General features: G+C 41.2%; 1 protein-coding gene across 10 annotated transcripts in view; it reads right to left on the bottom strand.

Moving 5' to 3' along the window:
* Window positions 1-20,908, bottom strand: part of CAMK2D (calcium/calmodulin dependent protein kinase II delta) — a 373,137-nt gene that overhangs the window by 163,527 nt on the left and 188,702 nt on the right. For all 10 annotated transcript variants that reach the window (XM_040328664.1, XM_040328594.1, XM_040328611.1 and 7 more), the window contains exon 4: window positions 591-645. In XM_040328664.1, coding sequence (XP_040184598.1) covers window positions 591-645 — 55 coding nt within the window. The remainder of the gene's footprint in view (window positions 1-590; window positions 646-20,908) is intronic.

Below are 20,908 nucleotides of genomic sequence, written 5' to 3'. Positions count from 1 at the left end.
GCTCCTGTAGGGGGAACCCATGCTGTTTTTTTATTTGAAATTTGGCGTGGAGTTCCCCCTCAAGATTCATACCAAACGCAGCTGACCAAAGTGCACTGCGGTTACCTGCGTTTATGTGCCGATAGCTGCGGGATTTCACAGCTGGACGCATCCAGTTCTATTTTTTCTATCCGCACAAAACCGTGGGGAACAAACACCGCAGGTAACCGTAGTGTGTGAATGATGTCATAGGAAAGCATTGTGTGCTTCTAGCTGCGGTAAATTCCGCAGCTAAAAGCACCATTCTATCCGTCCATGTGAAAGGCCCCTTATGCTCTATCCTAAAAAAAAAAAAAATTACACGTTTTGGTTGAAGTTGTTTTGGTTCAAGTTTAACTATGAAAATACTCCTAGCAACACATGAACCTAAGCCAATTTCAAATAACCCAAAGGGGTGTGTGTATGTATGTGTGTACAGGTTGATTAGCTAGGTAGGTTCAATGATGGCAGCTAGGCCTGGTGGTCTGATGCTTCTCTTTTGAGCTGTGTACAAAACAAAAAATATAATATATATATATTTAAATAGCAACCCTGTTAAATGGTATACTTACAAGTCAAAGACTAAGTAATGGAACCCTTCTTCTGATATGCTCTCATGGAGTCGAACTGTAGGAAAAATAAAAACAAAATAGAACAAAAATGTTAACAACTGTAGCAAAATGTCCTTTAAATAAAGTTTATTACCATGTCACGTTAAAACAAACTTGTGCAGTCAATTTTGAAAAAATGCCCCTATATGTTTGTTTGGTATGTGCTTCTTTTTTCTAAGGAGCCTGCAGAGCACTGCACCTGCAATCAGCAGGTCATGGTTGCAATCTCAGTCTCCTGCAGACTCTTAGGATAGCTGTACCTCCAATATGGGCAGGCAGTTACTTGCGAGCAAGAAGATCAGTTAAATCGGTTGTATAGTCATTTTTATAACTTTTACCTACAGGTAAGGCTATAATAAGGCTTACCTGTAGGTAAAAAGAATATCTCCTGAACCTGTATGGTTTATAAGATATTCCCCTTGCAATGAGCCGCTGACCTCAGTGGCGCATGCGCATCAGGAATTCTCGGCTGAAAGCCCGGCAGACGCCGGACCTTGACGGAAAGAAGCCTCCCGCGTGCACTCACAGCGCTGGAGCCGCGATACCCGGAAGACACGCAGAGGGAACATTTAATCTCCCTCAGCGTGGACTGGCTGGGATACTGAGGTCTCGTTCTAAGGTAAGTATTTCATAATGAGCTAGTATGCGGTGCATACTAGCTCATTATGCCTTTTGCCTTACAGGTAAATGAACAAAAAAAAAGTGTCAGCGGGTATACAACCGCTTTAACTAGGAGAATATTCACCAGAGCCCTCGTAGTTCATCAAGACCTTCAAGAAGTCAGCTGCAATAGCTGACGGTACTTGTAGTCTATTTATTCGCAGGAGCCCCACACGGAAGCATGGTTTTCAAATTGTGACAGCGTGTCGCCCTAAATACACCCTACACACCCTAGATACGAGAGTAACATGTTCAGAAAGGTGAACTTAGCCTTTAAAACCACTTCCAACCCAAGGACGTCATATGACGTCCTGGACTTTCAGTGGGGATATCTGAATGATGCCTGTAGCTACAGGCATCATTCACATATCATTATTTCCAGCTGGTGATCCTGTGCACCATAAAAATGATTATAGTGGAAGTTCCGCCGCTTGATCATTCTTATAGGTGACGCCATCCGGTGCTTCTCCGTGCTCTCCCGTGCCATCGGGGACCCGGAGAAAGAATCAGCCAGCACCGGATGACAATAGAGATTTCCGGTGACCAGATGGTCACAGTCATCTCTATGACCGTTGGAGGCATGGGCGCAATGTTATGATGTCACACCCAGGTTCCTGGATGTATACAAAGCCGCGATCGCGGTTGTCAACATGAGATCAGTGAACTTTTTGTCTTATTGACCCCGCATCTCTCCATAAAGAGGACCTGTCACAATAGATTCCTATTACAAGGGATGTTTACATTCCTTGTAATAGGAATAAATGGATGAAAAATATTAAAATGTAAAAAAAGTGTAAAAATAAAAAAAATTAAGTAAAATAAAAAATGAAATAAAAAAATAATTAAAACGCCCCTGTCCCAGGTAGCTCGCGTTAAGAAGCGAACACACACATAAGTCCCGCCTACATATGTAAACGCCGTTCAAACCACACATGTGTTAAAGCGTGAGAAACAATACTAGCACTAGACCTCCTCTATAACTATAAACTGGTAACCTGTAAAAAAAATTAAAGCGTCGCCTATGGAGATTTTTAAGTACCGAAGTTTCGTGCCATTCCATGAGTGTGCACAATTTTAAAGCATGACATGTTCGGTATCGATTTACTGGGCGTAACATCATCTTTCACATTATACCAAAAAATTGGGCTAACTTTACTGTTTTGCCATTTTTTTAATTCATGTTTATTTTTTTAAGTGTTTCAAAAATTATTGCGCAAATACTGTGCAAGATAAATAAAATAAGTTGCACTTTGCAAGGGAATCTTTTTCCAGAGTTTTGTAAATTTAGCGAAGCTCTGTGGACTTCCATCATCCAAATATTGTGCAAGCAAAAATGCTGTTCTTTTTTCTTTTTCTTGCAAATGATTGGGTATTCTTTGCAAAGTGGAATTGCACTATATTCACTAAGCTCTAGGGAAGATTCCCTTGCAAATCAGCTACTGTATTTGTCTTTAGTAAATCTATCCCATTGTTTCATTCAGCTTGTGGCAAGGAAAACTGATTTACAAGGTGCTGTGAGCCACTAGATGTGTCTAAAGGGGAGTCAGTTAACTTCTTTCCATCATATCCTTGGTAGCACGAAAAACCATATTGCATAAATAGATCTATGCAGAACCCTACACTATCTATTTGTTTTTAGACAAGCTATCTTATGTTTTTTTGTATGGAATGGATGGAGGCCTCCTTGCATAATGAATCACAGGTCCAAAAACTCTTTGGCCTCGTACATACGACCAAGTTTCTCGGCAAAAACCAGCAAGAACCTTGCTGGGAGATATTTTTTTGCCGAATAAACCGGTCGTGTGTACATTTTCGTCAAGGAAACTGTTGAGAACCTCGACGAGCCAAAAAGAGAGCAAGTTCTCTATTTTCTCGACGGGAGTCTGATTTTGCTCGTCGAGTTTCTGGTCGGACTGGTTTTCAACGAGAAACTCGGACGTCTGTATGCTACGAAACCCGCGCTTGCTCAGATTAAAATATGAGACGGGAGTAAAAGTAGCATTTGTAATGGAGATTTTTAAAGCTGTAACAGACTGAAAAGTGCAAATCGTCTCTTACCAAACTTTTATTTAACACACAAACACATGAAATTAGCAAAAGCAGCCCCAAGAGTTTAGCCAGTGGAATCGAACTTCCCCTGCCGTTGTATGTGTTGTATGTCACCGCATTTGAGAACGAGGAGATTTTGGCTTGACTGTGTGTACGCAAAGCAAGCTTGTCGAGTTCCTCGACAAGCCTAACAAGGAACTTGACGAGGAAAACGATGTGTTTCGCCCGTGTGTACGAGGCCTTTGATGTCTGGGAATCTTTTATTAACACTTTGCCTCTTCTTACCCAACAGTCTATTGTATAATGTTTTCAATACATCTCATGGTATCAATCCAGACTATTAATCAGCGACCCTCCAATTGACGTCCTACCTTCTACTGATTCATGACACACTTCACAATTGATAGTGGAAGGCCCCTGCCAACTATTACCGACAGCCGTCCATCCAAATGTTCTGTAATGTCTACCCTAACACTCAGTATTCCTATTTCATCTTCAAAGTATACTACCAAACTGTACGTTGTCGTTTCTATATTGCCTTATTGGCCAAATGTTGCAGCCACGCTCTTTGTTACCCCTATTCCCAATATAATAATAAACATAAAAACATGGGAGTTAGTTGTGGTCACCATTTAAGCCTGGTACAATATGCAGTCCAGTAAGCCAGAAAAGTAGTGTGCATCAGTTGGCATGCAAAAAAATTAACCGGGAGTCCTCTTTCTTTTTGGAGGGGCTTATAAACTGTCAATAAGAGATTGTCACATTTGTACTTTTGAGTACAAAAGTGAAGTTGTCATATAAGCAATTAAAATGAGAACAGTAATAATTCTTAGCACAATAACAATTACACTACGGGAAAACCAAAGCAAATAAGAATACAACTGTCAGGTAAAACCTGCTCTGAAATTTGTTGGAGAGAACAGTACAAGGTGGAAACAAATAATTTCACCTCAGAAGGAACTCTGTAGCCCCATGATATCGTTACCATCAGAGCGGGCCATTACTGGCTTATCACACTTGAACAAATGATAAACTCACTTCCAAAGGTGAGAAGGAGATCAGTTTACAGAAGAAGTCCCAGCAAACAAATTCACTTCAAAGTACCGTAAATGCTAGCTCCTTCCAAGAACCAAATTACAGTTCCTAAGTGCCAGTCTCGCTGATGAGTGTTTGCTGTAGGCCTGGTGACAGACCATTCTATAATAATGAAATGTAACCTTCCAGTTAGTATGGTGAACAAACTTTTAGCTCTGCAGAGAATACTAGCGACAAAAGTTGGCCCAGCAACACTGGCATTTTTGTACTTTCTTCCTGTTACTTATCAGTTTTGAAAACCTGTTTTGAAAAATAAAGACCCACCGACAAGATCCAGTCAATGCGCAAAGTCACCATTTCCATTGTTGCTTTTTTTTATATAAGAATGTCAAATGACAGCTTGTTTCTTCTGCAAGTCTGCAAATGTTAAAAAAATAAAACAGAAAGGGACAGGATGTTACATTTAGAAGCCTGGCACAGCATATTTGGGTAGAGAACCCTTTGTGCCAACAATTTCACTATAAAAAATGCCCCTACCCCAAAATATGACCTAGTCCTATCACAGCAGCCCATCCTCTCCTTAAAATCTTAAAATGATACATTAAACTGAACACTTCGGTTACCACAACTAACTAAACCTTTAATGCAACCCATAAGGCCTTACATTTACCTAATGGTGGTACTGTTTACTACACTCTGAAAAGTGATCTTTGACTCTTTTTCAGAGGATAGCAAAGCATCGGTTGACAGGCTTTTAGGAGGCACTACTGCCCCCTCCTGAACAACTTTTCATTTACTGCGGCAGGGCGGCCCTTGAGAGCAAAATCACCGAGCTGTACATGATTCCTTCCTCCGGGTCTGGGGCATGCGCACATGATCACAGCAGGAGCCAATCAGCGGGTCTGGCAGACACGATGTCTGCTGGAATCTCGGCGATCATTCGTAGAGGGGCAAAACGGCGGTCTGCCTATGTAAACTAGGCAGACCACTGTTCTGCTAGTAAGAAAGACAGATATCTTGTGTTTCTGCTAAGCAGTTCAGTTAAACACATCCCTCCGCAGTTAGAAAACACTCAAAGGGAATACAGTTAACCCTTTGATTGCCCCTGATGTTAACCCCTTCCCTGCCAGTGTAATTTATACAGTGACAGTGCATTTTTGTTAGCACTGATCACTGTATTGGTGTCATTGGTATCCAAAAAAGTGTCACTTGGTGTCAGATTTGTTCACCGCAGTGTCGCAGTCCTACTAAAAATCACTGATTGCTGCCATTACTGGTAAAAACATAAAAAAGTCCATAAATCTATCCCATAGTTTGTAGATGCTATAACCAATCAATACACGCCTATTGGGATTTTTTAGTACATATTGGCCTAAATTGATGAAGAAATTAGATTTTTTACATATTTTTATCGGACGTGTTTTATAATAGAGTAAAAAATATTGGTGTTTTTTTTTCAAAATTGTTGGTCGTTTTTTGTCTACAAAGCAAAAAAATAAAAGCTGCAGAGATGATCAAATACCACCAAAAAATGTGTGGGAAAAGAAGGATATCAATTTTATTAGGGTACAGTGTTACGCACCCATGCAATTGTCAGTTAAAGCAACGCAGTGCAGTATCGCAAAAAATGGCCAGGTCGTGAAGGGGGTAAAACCTGTGCATTAGGGCTTGTTCACACTAACAGTTGGGGGGCTCAGCCCTAGTTTTACCAGCCCCCCCTTTGGCTGATCCTTTATGCAGGAAAACGTGGGCCACTAAAACCATGCCTATATGATTAGTACAATTCTTACGGCTGTGAGCAGGAAGCCCAAAACCTCTTGCCCATGGATGTAATAATTTACTGATATTTAGGATGTTTTGGCAGAGACTGGCAGAAAGATCCTAAATAAAAAGCTGTTCTGGCTGACTAACCACCAGCCAAAACGGCTCGGATGATGGGGGCAAGCTTACTGAGGAGAAACAGGAAGTGAGAAATTCAGACAAAGAAAAAAAAACATTTAGAAGGGAAATCGAAGGAAAAGGTAAGTGAACCAACAATGCACTAGCTTAAAGGAACCTATTTAGAAAAAAAAAAAAAAAAACCTTTACAACCCCTTTAATACACTTAAATTGTAAAATGTTCTATTTTTTATGGCTCTGAACCATCACTGCATTACAGATCCTCACACAGTTTTTTGCATTTTCCTATAGACATTAATGCACCTGTGTTCAGATCTACCGTATGTATCGGCGTATACCGCACACTTTTTTCCCCAGAAAATAGGGGGAAAATCACGGGTACGCACTATACGCCAATAGCATACCTCGGAGGGGGACGAGCGCCTGCCGGAAATCATCGAGCTGTCATCTCCTCTTGGCTCTCACTCGGCTGTCACGTCACACATGCACAGTCCCGCCTCCGCCACCAGCATTGGACCAGTGTTCTGTCTGTCACATGAGATGGTCCAATGCCGATGGCGGAGGCGGGACTGTGCCTGTGTGACGTGACAGCCGAGTGAGAGCCGAGTGGAGATGACGGCTCAGTGATTTCCAGCGGTGATTTCCGGCGTGCGCTCGTCCCCCTCCTTCCCCTCCGAGGTATGCCATAGGTACGCTACTACGCTACAGTCTCAGCCAGCGCTACAGCCTTGGCCAGCGCTACATCGCTGCCCGCGTTTAAGGGTTTTCTCACTCTCCCCTTCACCACAGACTGCTGAAGCCTGCTGAAGCCCCAAGCCATGCTACAGTCTCGGCCAGCGCTACAGCGCTGCCCGCGTTTAAGGGTTTCCTCACCCTCCCCTTCACCACAGACTGCTAAAGCCTGCTTAGAAGCCCTAAGGTACTGTACATTTTTTTTCATTTGCGAATGTGATTGGACCTATTTTATTTTATTCATTGTTGTGGAGGAGCACTTGTCATATATTCACTTGGTGCACACTATTGCATGAATTATTTGGTATGCATCCTATTTAATATTGCATATATTTCACGTAATTTACTAGCCTGCTTAGAAGCCCTAAGGTACTGTACATTGTTGCTTATCTTAAAAAATTTGTTTTTACAGAAAATTCCCTCTTAAAATTGGGGTGCGTGTTATACGCCGGCGCGCGTTATAGGCCGATAAATACGGTATATAAAATGTACACGTTTCTTAACCCATTCCCTACTAGCAATATCGTATGGCTGAGTCTTCCAGACCATAGAAAATTGATGAACCCAATCTCTAAAAACTCTTTGTCACTATGAGATAGGTAAAAAAAAAGCTCCCACGGCTTGCAATCCCCACATATCCCGCTTCTTTCCTTTTATACAAACCCGACCTTTTATCCAGCATGGATATTTCCGAGAACTTTTAAGGCTTGGACTAAGGCTGGTATTATGTGTTTATATCACATAGCATTAACAACTACAATTCGACCTTTTCCACTATGTGAGACTTTTGGCCTCCCCACTAGTGTTGCTCACGAATATTCGCATTGCGAATATTCGTTACGAATATGGCATATTCGAATATTCGTGAATAACTCGAATTTTGCGGCCAATATTCGCTATTCCGAATATTCGTATTTTTTAAATTTTATTTTTAAAACAGATCACATCCTAGTGATCTCCATCGACGTCTAAAAGCATTGCTGGTATGATTAGAGACCCTGGGCCGAGTAGCTAAGCTGAGGCGATCCTTTTATGTTGCCGAATATTCGCAATCGCGAATATTCGATTTCCGAATATTCGCGAATACTTTCTCCGCCCTTCTTTTGCATCAGAGCCAATCAGAGTTCTCCTACCACAGTTGTCATAGGAGAGAGTGGAGTGTTTCTGTGCGTTTTTCCAGTGTATCACATCTTCAAAGAATTTTCCATCTTTTGTCCCGTGTCATCATCATTTGCATTTCACCTCTTTAATGAGAATAATAACTGTTTAACATAAAGACATTTAAGAGATGTCAACGTAAACGGTTTACTTGTATTTTCCAAATCTATGGTTATTCAATATTTATTAAACTAATCAATATACAAATTGGTCAAAGTAAACCCTCAAATCTATATAATAATGAATTCATTTTATTAATACCTTGTTAGTCGCAGGGCCCATTAAAGGGGTTGTAAAGACAAAAATATTTTTCTCTTAAATTAAAGTCTGACAGTAGCTGATAAAGTAAAAAGTAATGTTTTGCATTATAACTAGTTTGATACCTGTTGAAATTGAGCTGTTTTATTCACCTCCAGCACTCCTGAATCATTATTCTCACTGACTTCCTGGTTTGCGGTGCGCATTCATTCTTGCTACATCACGGCCTAATGGGAACTACAGTTCCCATTAGGCTTAGCCTCCATGCCTAAGAGGGATAAGAGAGCGCCTTCACACAGGGCTGTAGTCATAGGTAGGGGGTGAGCACATTCTGCTTTCCACCAAAACGGCTCAGATGCTGGTGGAAAGCAAGAAGAGGAGAGACAGGAAATGGCATTTTCAAACCTGGATTACTGTATTTTGGAGGTCAAAAGGAAAAACGAGGTAAGTGATATTTAAATGCTCTCGCTTACAGCAATCAATTGATCTAATAAAAAACGAACCTTTAGTGTTCCTTTAAGTAAAACCACACTTTTTACAAAGGGCAGGTGAAATTGAATGTTTCAAAATTTCGCAATCAGTTTCGCATTCGCATTAGCGAAATTTCGCAAAAATTTTTTTTTGATAAAATATCACGAATATTCGATTTTAGCAAATATTTCACGAATATTCGGCTATATATTTGTGATATATCGCGAAATCGAATATGGCGTATTCCGCTCAACACTACTCCCCACTACATACATTTTCAGATACCTACAAATCAAGAACTTTTATGGTCCTTTCCTCAACCTTAGTGATAATTTACATAATATTACCCAATTTGAAAGGATATGCCTCAAAGATCCACATGCCAAAGGTCGAACTTCAACAGTTTATTCCCAACTGATTACTAAATCGAATACTATCTTACCCTCTTATATTGCTAAATGGGAATCGGATCTAGATTGTAAAATTGACAATGAAACCTGGACAAGCATATGGTCTAACACTAGCTCTTCATCTATAAATGTGTTGGCAATGGAGACGTCATATAAAGTGCTTTCCCGCTGATCTCTGTTTCCGTGGTTGTCCAGACAAAGGAACATATATCCATATATCCATATCTGGTGGCAATATCCACTTGTACGGAAATTCTGGGAAGGGATTTTCAGGATCGCTTCTAAAATTTTTGACTGTACTATTTTACCAGATCCAAGGGCGGCCCTACTTAAAGCGGATGTCCCCCTGAAAAAATGTTTAAAAGCCAGCAGCTACAAATACTGCAATTTTAATATCAGCACGCTTACCTGTCCTGGAGTCCAGCGCCGTCTGCAGCAGAGGACGAGCGATCGCTCGTCACTCTGCTGCCCTCCACCGCCATCCTCGGTGAGGGAACCAGGAAGTGAAGCGCTCCGGCTTCACTGCCCGGTTCCCTACGGTGCATGCGCAAGTCGCGCTGCGCCGTGCTGACTGGCTCCCGCTGTGTTCTGGGAGCCGAGTGTTTCCCAGAACACAACGGGGGGACGGGATCTGCCGTCCTGCCCGCAGTCTACCCGCAGACTGTGTGGCCGGAAGTGGGTCCCCCTCCCTCTGAAAGGTGTCAAATATGACACCAGAGGGGGGGAGGGTTCCGACGAGCGGGAGTGGAGGCGGAGGGTGGAGCTTCGCTTTAACATTAAATCAGAATCCCTTTCTCAGGATTAAAACATAAATTATTTATTTTGTTTAAGATAGCTAGGGCATGGAAATCACCTGTAGTACTGTTGCCAGAAACCGAAAAAGAGAATGAATCATTCATTTATACATGCTAAATTAGAAGCGCTAGACAAAAATGAGTTGAAGAAATTCGACAGCGTATGGAAACCTTGGACCGTATACTATACGCCAGATACTTTTGACTCAAATTCTTGGTATTGATGCCTTTTCATGGATACTAGTGAAATAAAATATGTCGAATCTACCTAGAAATGTCACAACCCTCCTCCCTCCCACCATTAGTTCCCAGTTTTATTTATTAGTATTTATTTTTATTATTTTTAAAATATTATTTTTCTAGAACATTATTTTTCTAGAATCCTAATCCATTTTAACTCACTTGGTTATACATTACAGTATATGTTTTTTTTTTAGATAGGATTGAATTGACAATTTTGGTTAGATTAGACCAGGGGTCTCCAAACATTCTAAACAAAGGGCCGGTTTATTGTGCTTTAGACTCTTGGAGGGCCGGACTTTGGCCAGCAGGAGTGGAAATTTTCCTGGCATCAGTGGGAGTAAACATCTGGTATTAGGGGGAGGGATAGTGACCCATTGCTGGTATCATAGGGATGAATAGTGCCCCATTAGTGGTGTCAGTGGGAGAAATGGTGCTCCATTGTCGGTGTCAGATGGTAGAATAGGGTCTCGTATCAGTGGGAGGGATTGTGCCCCAAGGGCCGGATAAAGGCAAGCAAAGGGCCGCATCTGGCCCTGGGGCCGCAGTTTGGAGACCCCTGTATTAGAACATATCTTCATATCAATTGACCCATGTTATTCATAGTTATTTGAAGTACCAATTCACCTTTCCCTTTTTGTCTCAACTATTAATTACATATAGGTAGACACTTAAGACTATAATGCCTCTAAATAATATATGGTGTACCACTAGTCTTCCCTCTTATTACTATGGTAAAATACTTCAACTCCTATAAAAGTACAATTATTATTGCATTAATTTGTATTTCAATGATATATCTCATTTTTATTTGATGTCATCTGTAATACTGTAACTGTTGTTATCTGTTATTCTAAAATAAAACATTTTACGTCACAAATGTACACGTTTCAATTAAAGTGTTTTTTTTTCACCTGTGTGCAAGAGGCCTTATTCTGAAGAATGTACAACAGTAATGGTTATGTTTGGCCTCCTGACCTCATGAGCTTACATACAGCTGCCCTATCTACAAATTAATGGGTTTATAAGTACGTTTTATTTCCCACATAAAAAATAAATCATAAAATTCAAGCATTTTAGGAGCTGGTTATAGCACAGACGTAAATGCACCTTTTATATCCACACAGCCAATGTCTAACTGGGGAAAACGCAGCCATTTGTTATGCTACATTACCTGCCTGCATGACCTCCACTATTACTGGAACATAACAAATAAGACAGAGCAGCCTGGCCTTGTGAAGCACGTTTTGCCATAGGAAATTAATGCTGAAAAAGTATGCCTTGTGTTCATTTCCTGTCAATCAGTAGAATTGTACGTCTATATATATTTATGGCATTATCCAAATAAATGGTAGAAAGTGCTTCATGAGTAAGTGTACTCTGATTTCATTGTAATGCCTGATTACCCTATCTGTATTGGACCTGCCAGGTGACATTTGGAAATAGAAGAGTATTGACAATTTCTTTGTGGGAAAAAAATAGATCTACTTTATCTTGCCTGAAGCGACGTGAGATCAAAAAATGTTTGATTATTGGAATATAGGAGCAGCAACTAAGAATGTACTAATGTGCTCTCTTGGTTTAATATTTTATTATCATGTATTAACCTGAATATGGATGGTTGATTAAATTATGTTCTGGGGGTATCACTTTCAACACTCAAGGCGATCCCTTTAATGCCTCCAGTACATCCACTTACAGTATAACAAATCTACCATAGTGTACAGTCATTTATTAGCAATCATAAAGATTAAAGTTGCTCTTATAACTTTATAAAAATTAGGTGCATATGACTGTAAAGTAGGAAATGCCGCCGCTCATGCAACGCGCATTCCACCGAAAACCGGAAGTGACGTAATGGAAGTCCTACCCTATGTGTTTTGCCATCAATGTGCAAGGTCTTTAGAAGCAGGAAACCTGAGGATGCTGCAAACTGATGGCGAAACACGCAGAGCAGGACTTCTGTTAAGTCACTTCTGGTTTCGGTGGAACGCACACTGGGTGAACAGGCAGCGTTTCCTACTTCTTTACATTCATATGCACACCCTTTTTAGAAAATTGTAAGTGCAATTTTAATCTCCATGGTTGCTAATAAATGGTTTAACGCTATTGGAGATTTCTCCTTTCTGCTCTTTTAACATCATTATTATGAGGTTATAAGTGGATCCACTGGACGCATTAGTGGGATCGGCTCGAGTGTTTAAAATTATACCTGCAGAAAATATCAGTCGGTTGGATGATGATGCCTGTTCCTTCCTATGCTTGATGCATTAGTGTATGCTTACACCAGCTAGTGGGCGGAGGCCAGGAGGGTTGATTTGCATACTTAGGGGAACTTGACCAATTGTCAGACAGTGGGCATGGCCTGGCGGCTGAGCCGGCCCTTAAATATGGATGAGTCAGACGTCGGGAGTTGGGTGGAAGATGGATTGCTAAGGAAACTGTTGGTGGCCCTGCCAGGAGTGGCTTTGTGATGATCCTGACAGCAGTGCAGTTTGAAATTAATCTTACCTAAGAAGCAGCGGGAGCAAGGAGGACAGTGTGAGTACATCAGCACAGACAGGGACTTACAAAGGGAAATATTGCCACATGTAGCAAGCCTTTCTGGAAGACCGGATTGTGCTTAAATCTTTCCTTTCCCTTGCCCTGGGAGATCTTCGGTAGCAGCCAGGTGGGCTGGTGAAGAGGTGGTCAGGTGGGCTGGTAGTTCCTGCAGTCAGTAGAACTGGGATCAGTGTCTACAGTGGAGATATTTCTGTATGCAACCTACAACACTTTGTGATACTGCTAAGGGACTCAAGAGTTCCTAGTTCTTAAATAGTTTTTTTTATTATTATTAGTGTCAGTGTCGGGACAGTTCAAGACCTTGTACAAAGAAAGGACGTTGTCCCTGGTTTTTGATCTTTAACCGCTTGCCAACCAGCCACTGTCATTATATTGCAGTAGGTTGGCACAGCTGCGCGAATCGCCGTAGGTGTACATCGGTTCGCTTTAATAGCAATAGGGGACCCACAGCGTGACGCAGGAGCCGATGCACATTGGCCAGCAGCCGCGATCGCTCCACAGACAGCCAGAACAGGGATCTGTGTATGTAAACAAACAGATCCTCGTTCTGACAGGCAAGTAGATAGAGATCTGCTGTTCATAGGGATCAGGAACAGGGATCTCTCTCTACTCCAGTCAGTACACTCCCCCCACAGTTACAAAAAAAACCCTAGGGAACACTTAACCGCTTGATCCCCCCTAGTGTTAACCCTGGAAGTGACATGTATACAGTAATCAGTGTTTTTTTTTATTTTTATCTCTAATCACTGTATAAATGTTTGGTCCCAAAAAAGTGTCTGATCTGTCTACTACAATGTCGCAGTACTGCTAAAAATTACAGATCGCTGCCATTACTAGTAAAAAATAAACAAAATAATAAAAAAATAAACAAAATAATAAAAATGCCATAAATCTATCCCCTATTTTGTAGCTATAACTTTGCGCAAACCAATCAATATACACTTATTGCGATTTTTTTTTTATCAAAAATATGTAGAAGAATACATATTGGCCTCAACTGATGAAGACATATTTTTTTTTTTAAATCTTGGGGTATTTATTATAGCAAAAAAATAAAAAATATAAGGATTCTTTTTCAAAATTGTTGCTTTTTTTGTTCATATTGCAAAAAATAAAAAACGCAGAGGTGATCAAATACCACCAAAATAAAGCTCTATTTGTGGGAAAAAAAAGGACATACATTTTGTTTGGGAACAACATCACACAACTGCGCAATTGACAGTTAAAATAACACAGTGCCGTATTGAAAAAATGGCCTGTCATTAAGGGGCAAATCCTTACGGTCACTCAAGTGGTTAAAGTGGTTATAAAGGTTTTTTTTATCTCATTGCATTCTATGCATTAGGATAAAAATAATTCTGTGTGCAGCAGCCCTCCTCAGCCCCCCTAATATTTACCTGAGCCCCATCTCGATCCAGCGATATTGCATGAGAGACTTGGCTGTCTAGGACGCTCCCTCCTCATTGGCTAAGACAACAGTGAAGCTCCACTGGCTCCTTCTGCTGTCAATCAAATTCAGTGAGCAAATGAGGAGAGAGAGGGGGCGGGGCCGGGCTGCAGCTCCATGTCTGAATGAACACACAGAGCTTTGGCTTGGGTGCCCCCATAGCAAGCTGCTTGCTGTGGGGGCAGGAGGGAGGGGCCAGGAGCACCGAAGAGATACCCGAGAAGAGGAGGATCCACTGCAACAGTGCAGGTACGTACTACATGTTTGTTATTTTTAACAAAAAACAAAAAAACAAGACTTTAATATCGGTATTCAAGTTGAGCATCCCATATATCCCTTCACCCCATCCAAGTTGTTACCCCTAATAAAACATAAAAACAAAACCAAGGGACTGACTTCCTGTGTTTGGATGCAAGCAGAGACTGCATGTTGCCTGGCTGTGCAAGAGTAGGAGAGCCAGTTACCAGCAACCCCTACGGGGGAAGATCTACAGAGAATAATACCCAATTTCAAGAAACTAGGATACACCACAAAGGACTTGTCAAATTAAATCCTAATCTGGTGTGTAGAATCCTGAATGTAATCAGTAATTTCAAGCGACTTGATTTGTAACATTTTGGTTAAAAAAAAAAGTGAGGTTTAATGACCATGAATTTTAAAGCTTCTGAAACGTAATGTACACATACAACAGAATAACTGATGCTATGTCACAGTCAAGGGACACCAAAGCAGCAAACACTATACATGGGGACCACTTGGTTTAATCCCTGGGTATCAGTCTAAAGCCTCATACACACCATCAGATTTTCCGTGGATTTTTGTCCGAAGGCCGTTGGCCGTGAACTTGTTCTGCATACAGACGGTAGAACTTTTTCAGCCAACATTCACGAAACTACGTGTTTTTTCTGCTCTTTAGCGCCACCCTTTGGGCAACTTCTGCTAATGTTGTCTGAAGGTTAGCATTGGTTTAGAGCATGCGTGTTTGTACTTTGGATTTTAGTCCGTGTACACACGATCGGATAATCCAACGGGACACATTTGTTGTCGGACAATTTGAGAGCATGACCATCCAACATTTGTTGTCGGAAATTCCGACAATTCCGGTGGAGCATACAGAGGGTCAATTATCCGACAAAACACATCCATCGGACAATTGTTGTTGGAATATCCGATCGTGTGTACGGACCTTAAACACTGATGCAGAGCATTGGTTTTCAAACTGTGAGGCTGGCCCCTTCTAAAGAAATACAGACACTGCAGATTTTCTCATTAAACACAAGACTGCTCATGTGGTTTGGCAGACCCTCCCAGGTACAAGTCAGTTTGAGAAAGAACATGGTAAAACCGACAAGGGAGGGGTTTGAATCTGACAAAAAATTGGTCCCTTTCACACTTATGCAACTTGGGACTGCAAAGTCGCATGACAAGTCATACCCCATGATTTCCAAAGTACCATTCATATCTGTGCAACTTCAAGTCGCACTGACTTCAAAAGTAGACCCTGTATTATTTTGGTCTGACTTTGATGTGAGTTGAGGTCCATAGAACTTAAGCTTACACAGGCATTCCCCGAAATTGCAGCAAAATGGCGGGCGTAAAATCCCAGTGGTAAAATTGTTGCAAAATACAGCGACTTTCAAGTCACAGCAGTGTGAAAGGGGTCTACAAAGATCATTCAATCTATAGAGTATAGTTCTCCTGAAGAAGATTGTTGTTTTGTTTTGTAACAAAACTGGAGCTAAAGTATCAATCTTAGGTACTGCTGTGTAGCATTATAAAACTGTCAGTTGTTATTTAACCATGGACATGTGAAATGTTGCTAAACTGAAAGAATTCATTTGCCATGGCAGCCAACTTTTTTTTATTTATTTTTTATTTTGGTGCTGTGCTATTTGCAGCTTGCGGCTTCAAGGAAATGTGTTCATCTCCTAGATTTCTGGCCGACGTTACCAATATGTCCATCTGTCCTTGGCTATACAAAAATGTGAAATATTGAAAAGAAAATACATTTGATAAATTTAGAATACAGCCATTCACCAAAATGATCTTATGTCTAAATGACCAGCAGAAGGCCAGGTTGCACATAATTCTCCGTGAAACAAGTATGAACCATGTCAAATGTATATTGATTTAATGTTCAAATTTGCTTTAAAAAATAAAATACTACAGCTAATGACCTAAAACAGTGTTTCTCAACTCCAGTCCTCAAGGTGCCTCAACAGGCCATGTTTTCAGGATTTTCCACAGATGAAACGGCTGTTGTAATCACAAAGGGCTCTTTCACACGGAGCGGATCCGTATTGATCCGCTCTGTTAGCCCGTTTGGCTCAGCGGGGATTCCTCCGTTAATCCCCGCTGAGCTGTCGGCGGACAGGGCGGTCCCCGCACACAGTGCAGAGACCGCCCTGTCTCTCCTCTGCTCTCCCCTATGGGGAATCGGATGAATACAGACCGTGTGTCCGTATTCATCCGATCCGTTCCGCCGGACGGAAGAAAAATAGGGTTTTCTTACGTCCGCAAAAGCTGATCTTTGCGGAGGCGGATGGTTGCGGACGTTAGCGGGTGCATCATCCACTAACGTCTGCAATCCCATAGGGATACATTACAAGTCCGTAAACGGACTTGTAATAAACGGACCGTTTGTCCGTGCGTGTGAAAGGGCCCTAAGGCAGTGAAACTCATCAAATCACATGTGCAAAATAATGGCAAGCCTGAAAACATGACCTGTTGGGGCGCCTTGAGGACTGGATTTGAGAAACACTGGTCTGGAGCAGTGGTCTTGAAACTTTTCCTCCCACTGACACCAACAATGGGGCACTTTTCCTCCCACTGACACCAATGATGGTGCGCTATACCCCCCCCCCCCCCCCCCCACTGACAAAAATTGATGGAGCACTATTACTCCCACTGACACCAAAGATGGGGCACTATTCCTCCCCCTAATACCAAAGACTGACACCAAGACAATTTTACACCCGATTGGTGCAGAAGCCTTCTATCCTTGATTGACAAGGAAATGTATGTAACATTTATTTTATTTTTTTACATTCATTTTTGAGAAATTTAGACTTTTGTTTACTGTGCTGCAATCCTTTTTGAATTGTGTTGTTCTGAGAACTTCCTTGCCCATGTGCATCCTACAGTACTGATGCTAGGTATAAACTGATCTGACAGCCATTTTTTTTCTATCTCTCAGCCCACAAGTTGTAGCATGACCGGAAGCAGAAGTAATGAATAAAGTCTTCTGTGTTCTCTTTGTCACTGCGTAGACCCTGGACTGGTGAGGAGTTTGAAACTTTCAGATTAGGTCTTAATTGCCACCAGGCTGAGGTCTAAAAAATTAGCACCCCTCAGGCCGGACTCCAGATGGCAAAGATGGGAAGGACCTGTCACCATCTTACCCTAGTTACTTGTGCCACCTGTGTCTGGAACCCTACCACATGCCTTATAGTAGGATATGCTGACTTCCTAGTACATGCACATACTGTGTATGTTTTATGAGCCACTGATCATCAGCATGTTTTACTCAATTACTCAATTACAACTGGACACATGTCTGTAAAAGATTATTTTTATTGTGCAAAATAATAAATATTATTAAAAACAGAAGAATTGGCGACCCTCATTTGGGACATAAAGTTTACAGGTACCATGCTGTATCAGCCTGACTAGAATATATTGGACATGAAGCAACAATAACCATGTTCAAACCAGTTTATCAACTTAGGCAAAAAACTGCAAGGATCATTTCCTAGCATCTCAATCAATAAAAAAACATTTTCAGCTGCTGTACTCATGCAGTGTTGTCCTCCAAAGACTAACCTGGTTACCAGTCCTCCTCTTTTGGGTTGAATAAAGCCTGGTGTTATTTAACCACTTGCTTACTGGGCACATATATCCCCCTCCTGCCCTCCTGCGAAATATGGGACAGAATTATTATTATTTTTTTACTAATAATGGCAGCGATCTGTGATTTTTATTGGGACTCCGACATTATGGCGGACACGTCGGACACTTTTGACACATTTTTGGCACCATTCACATTTATACAGCGATCAGTGCTATAAATATGCACTAATTACTGTATAAATGTGACTGGCAGGGAAGGGGTTAACACTAGGGGCGAGGAAGGGGTTAAATGTGTAGAATTTTCTAACTGTAGGGGGAGGGGACTGACTGGGGGAGGTGACCGATCTGTGTCCCTATGTACAAGGGACACAGCATCGGTCTCCTCTCTCCCTGACAGGACGTGGATCTGTGTGTTTACACACACAGATCCACGTCCTTGTCTGGGTAACCGCCGATCGCGGGTGCCTGGCGGACATCGCGGCCGAGAGACACGCGCATCGGCATCTCAGTGATGCGGCGGGATGGCCTCCCGGCAATTGAGATCCACACTGCGGCCGTACAAAGTCGTACGGCCGGCAGGAAGTGGTTAAGAAAACTTCCTGTAGATTCAGGGCATCATAGCCACCCCCACACTGGACTCCCAGGAGAATTCTGAAAAGAGTGCCCCTTTTAAGATCAGCTTACCAGTTGATAAAGAACAGAGTGAAGAAGATATGTGACATCACTACTGTATGTCCTCTGCCAAACTTATCTACCTTACCAAACACTCAGTGTCTGCCACCACACTCTGCCAATCCCTCCACTGACTCTCGAATTCAAAATATTACCAACATTTTTATTTTTTTTCAAACTGTTTTATTCAGAGTAAGATGATGGTAAGTAAAGCACTGTGCAAACTGTTGGCGCTATATAAACCCTATATTATAATATTAATACACCAAAGACACCAGGCAAAAAGAGTATGTATATTGGTCTTATTTAAAGGATGCAGTGTTGCTTAAATAGGTGTAGGCAAACAGCAGAGCAACCCCAGACTTTAATTCATAGATAGGTCATTTGGCCAATAATAAATGTTTAAAAGGACATAGGAAAATTAAAAATTGGAAGACCTGAATCGTGTGGGTAAGGGTTCCAATTACTTCAGTTAAAACACAAGGAAAACTGCACAGTGAATCAACTGCTTGTTCCAAACCAGACACAGTAGGCTTTCTTCTTAAAGTAATCAATTGGAACATCATTTCTAAAAATGTGATATTGATTTACTTCTCACATGTTGTTAAACTTAGACAATGGATTTTCAAATGGATACAAAATAGATTAAGATTCAATCCTCATTATTTATTATTATATCCTGCGCACCTAATGGAAGTGTCAAGGCTTTTAACAGGATTTTGGGTATTACACAAAAAATGTATTCTACAAACTAGGAGAATAATTGATCTGCCTTTCAGGGGGCCTTTACAGTATGTAGCAATATGGATAGGTCACCACCCCCTGTAGGCCTCTATAAAAGAATGCTAAAAAAATATCCTATCTCTGTTATCGACACTGCTTGGTGGAATGAATTGTAACCATCAATATAGATCTATTTTGAAAAGGGTGAAAGCAAGCATTGGCCACATTTCAACTGCTTCATCCCCATGTATCTGCTGGGATGTAGATTGCTCAAGTTATAATCATTGGCCATCATTTGTATCCGTCATGATTTACTGATCCTCGTTTGCTCCTGTGATGGAGGGTATTTCGTTATTTCCTCTAGAAATCTGTCCACTGCACATTTGCCATGCATTAAATCCAAACCTGTTGCAGTTCTTTTTGATTCAATCTAAATTACAATCATTTTCAGAGAACCTTCATTTGATTTTTCTTTATACGCAACAATAAAAAAACACACATGTCACAGAAAATCATGAAAGTGAACCATTAAAACAATCACAGGCATGTCTATCAAAAAATAAAAAAACTCACTCTTAAAACATATTTTAACTGACGCAAAGGCATGTATCCCGGCATTGTGGAAAATACCACTGTGCCAACCAGAGTCTTTGCATGAGTACAGCAGCTGAAAATGTTTTTTTTTTATTGATTAAGATGCTGGGAAATGATCCTTGCAGTATTTTGCCCAAGTTGATAAACTGGTTTAAACATTGTTATTGTTACTACCTGTCCAATATATTACTGGTCAGGCTGATACAGCATGGTACCTGTAAACTGCCAAATGAGGGTCGCTAATTTTCTGTTTTTAATAATATTTATTATTTTGCACAATAAAAATAATGTTTTACAGACATTTGTTCAGTTGATTAATTGAGTAAAACATGCTGATGATCAGTGGCTCATAAAACATGCACAGTATGTGCATGTAATAGGAAGTCAGCGTATCCTACTATAAAGCATGTGGTAGGGTTCCAGACACAGGTGGCACCACCTTCTGCACAAATAACTAGAGTTAAGCCCCACACACTCGGTATGATTTTTTGACAACAAACTTCAAAATGAGCAAGTTTTAAAAAAAATCCGACCATGTGTACGCTCCATCGGACAAACTTTTGGGGTTTTCATCGGACAAAGGTTCGCTCTACAAACAGACAAACTTTTCTGCAACAAAAGTCTTAGGCTGCGTACACACGGTCGATCCAAACAGATGAGAATGGTCCGAAGTGGCCTGATGGTCTGATGTGTGTACACACCATCAGTTCAAAAAACGGTCAG

Source organism: Rana temporaria, chromosome 1 (genome assembly GCF_905171775.1).
Source record: "Rana temporaria chromosome 1, aRanTem1.1, whole genome shotgun sequence".
Taxonomy (NCBI): domain Eukaryota; kingdom Metazoa; phylum Chordata; class Amphibia; order Anura; family Ranidae; genus Rana; species Rana temporaria.
The sequence above is the reverse complement of the archived record's forward strand: the minus strand, read 5'-3'. Positions and strand labels throughout refer to the sequence as shown.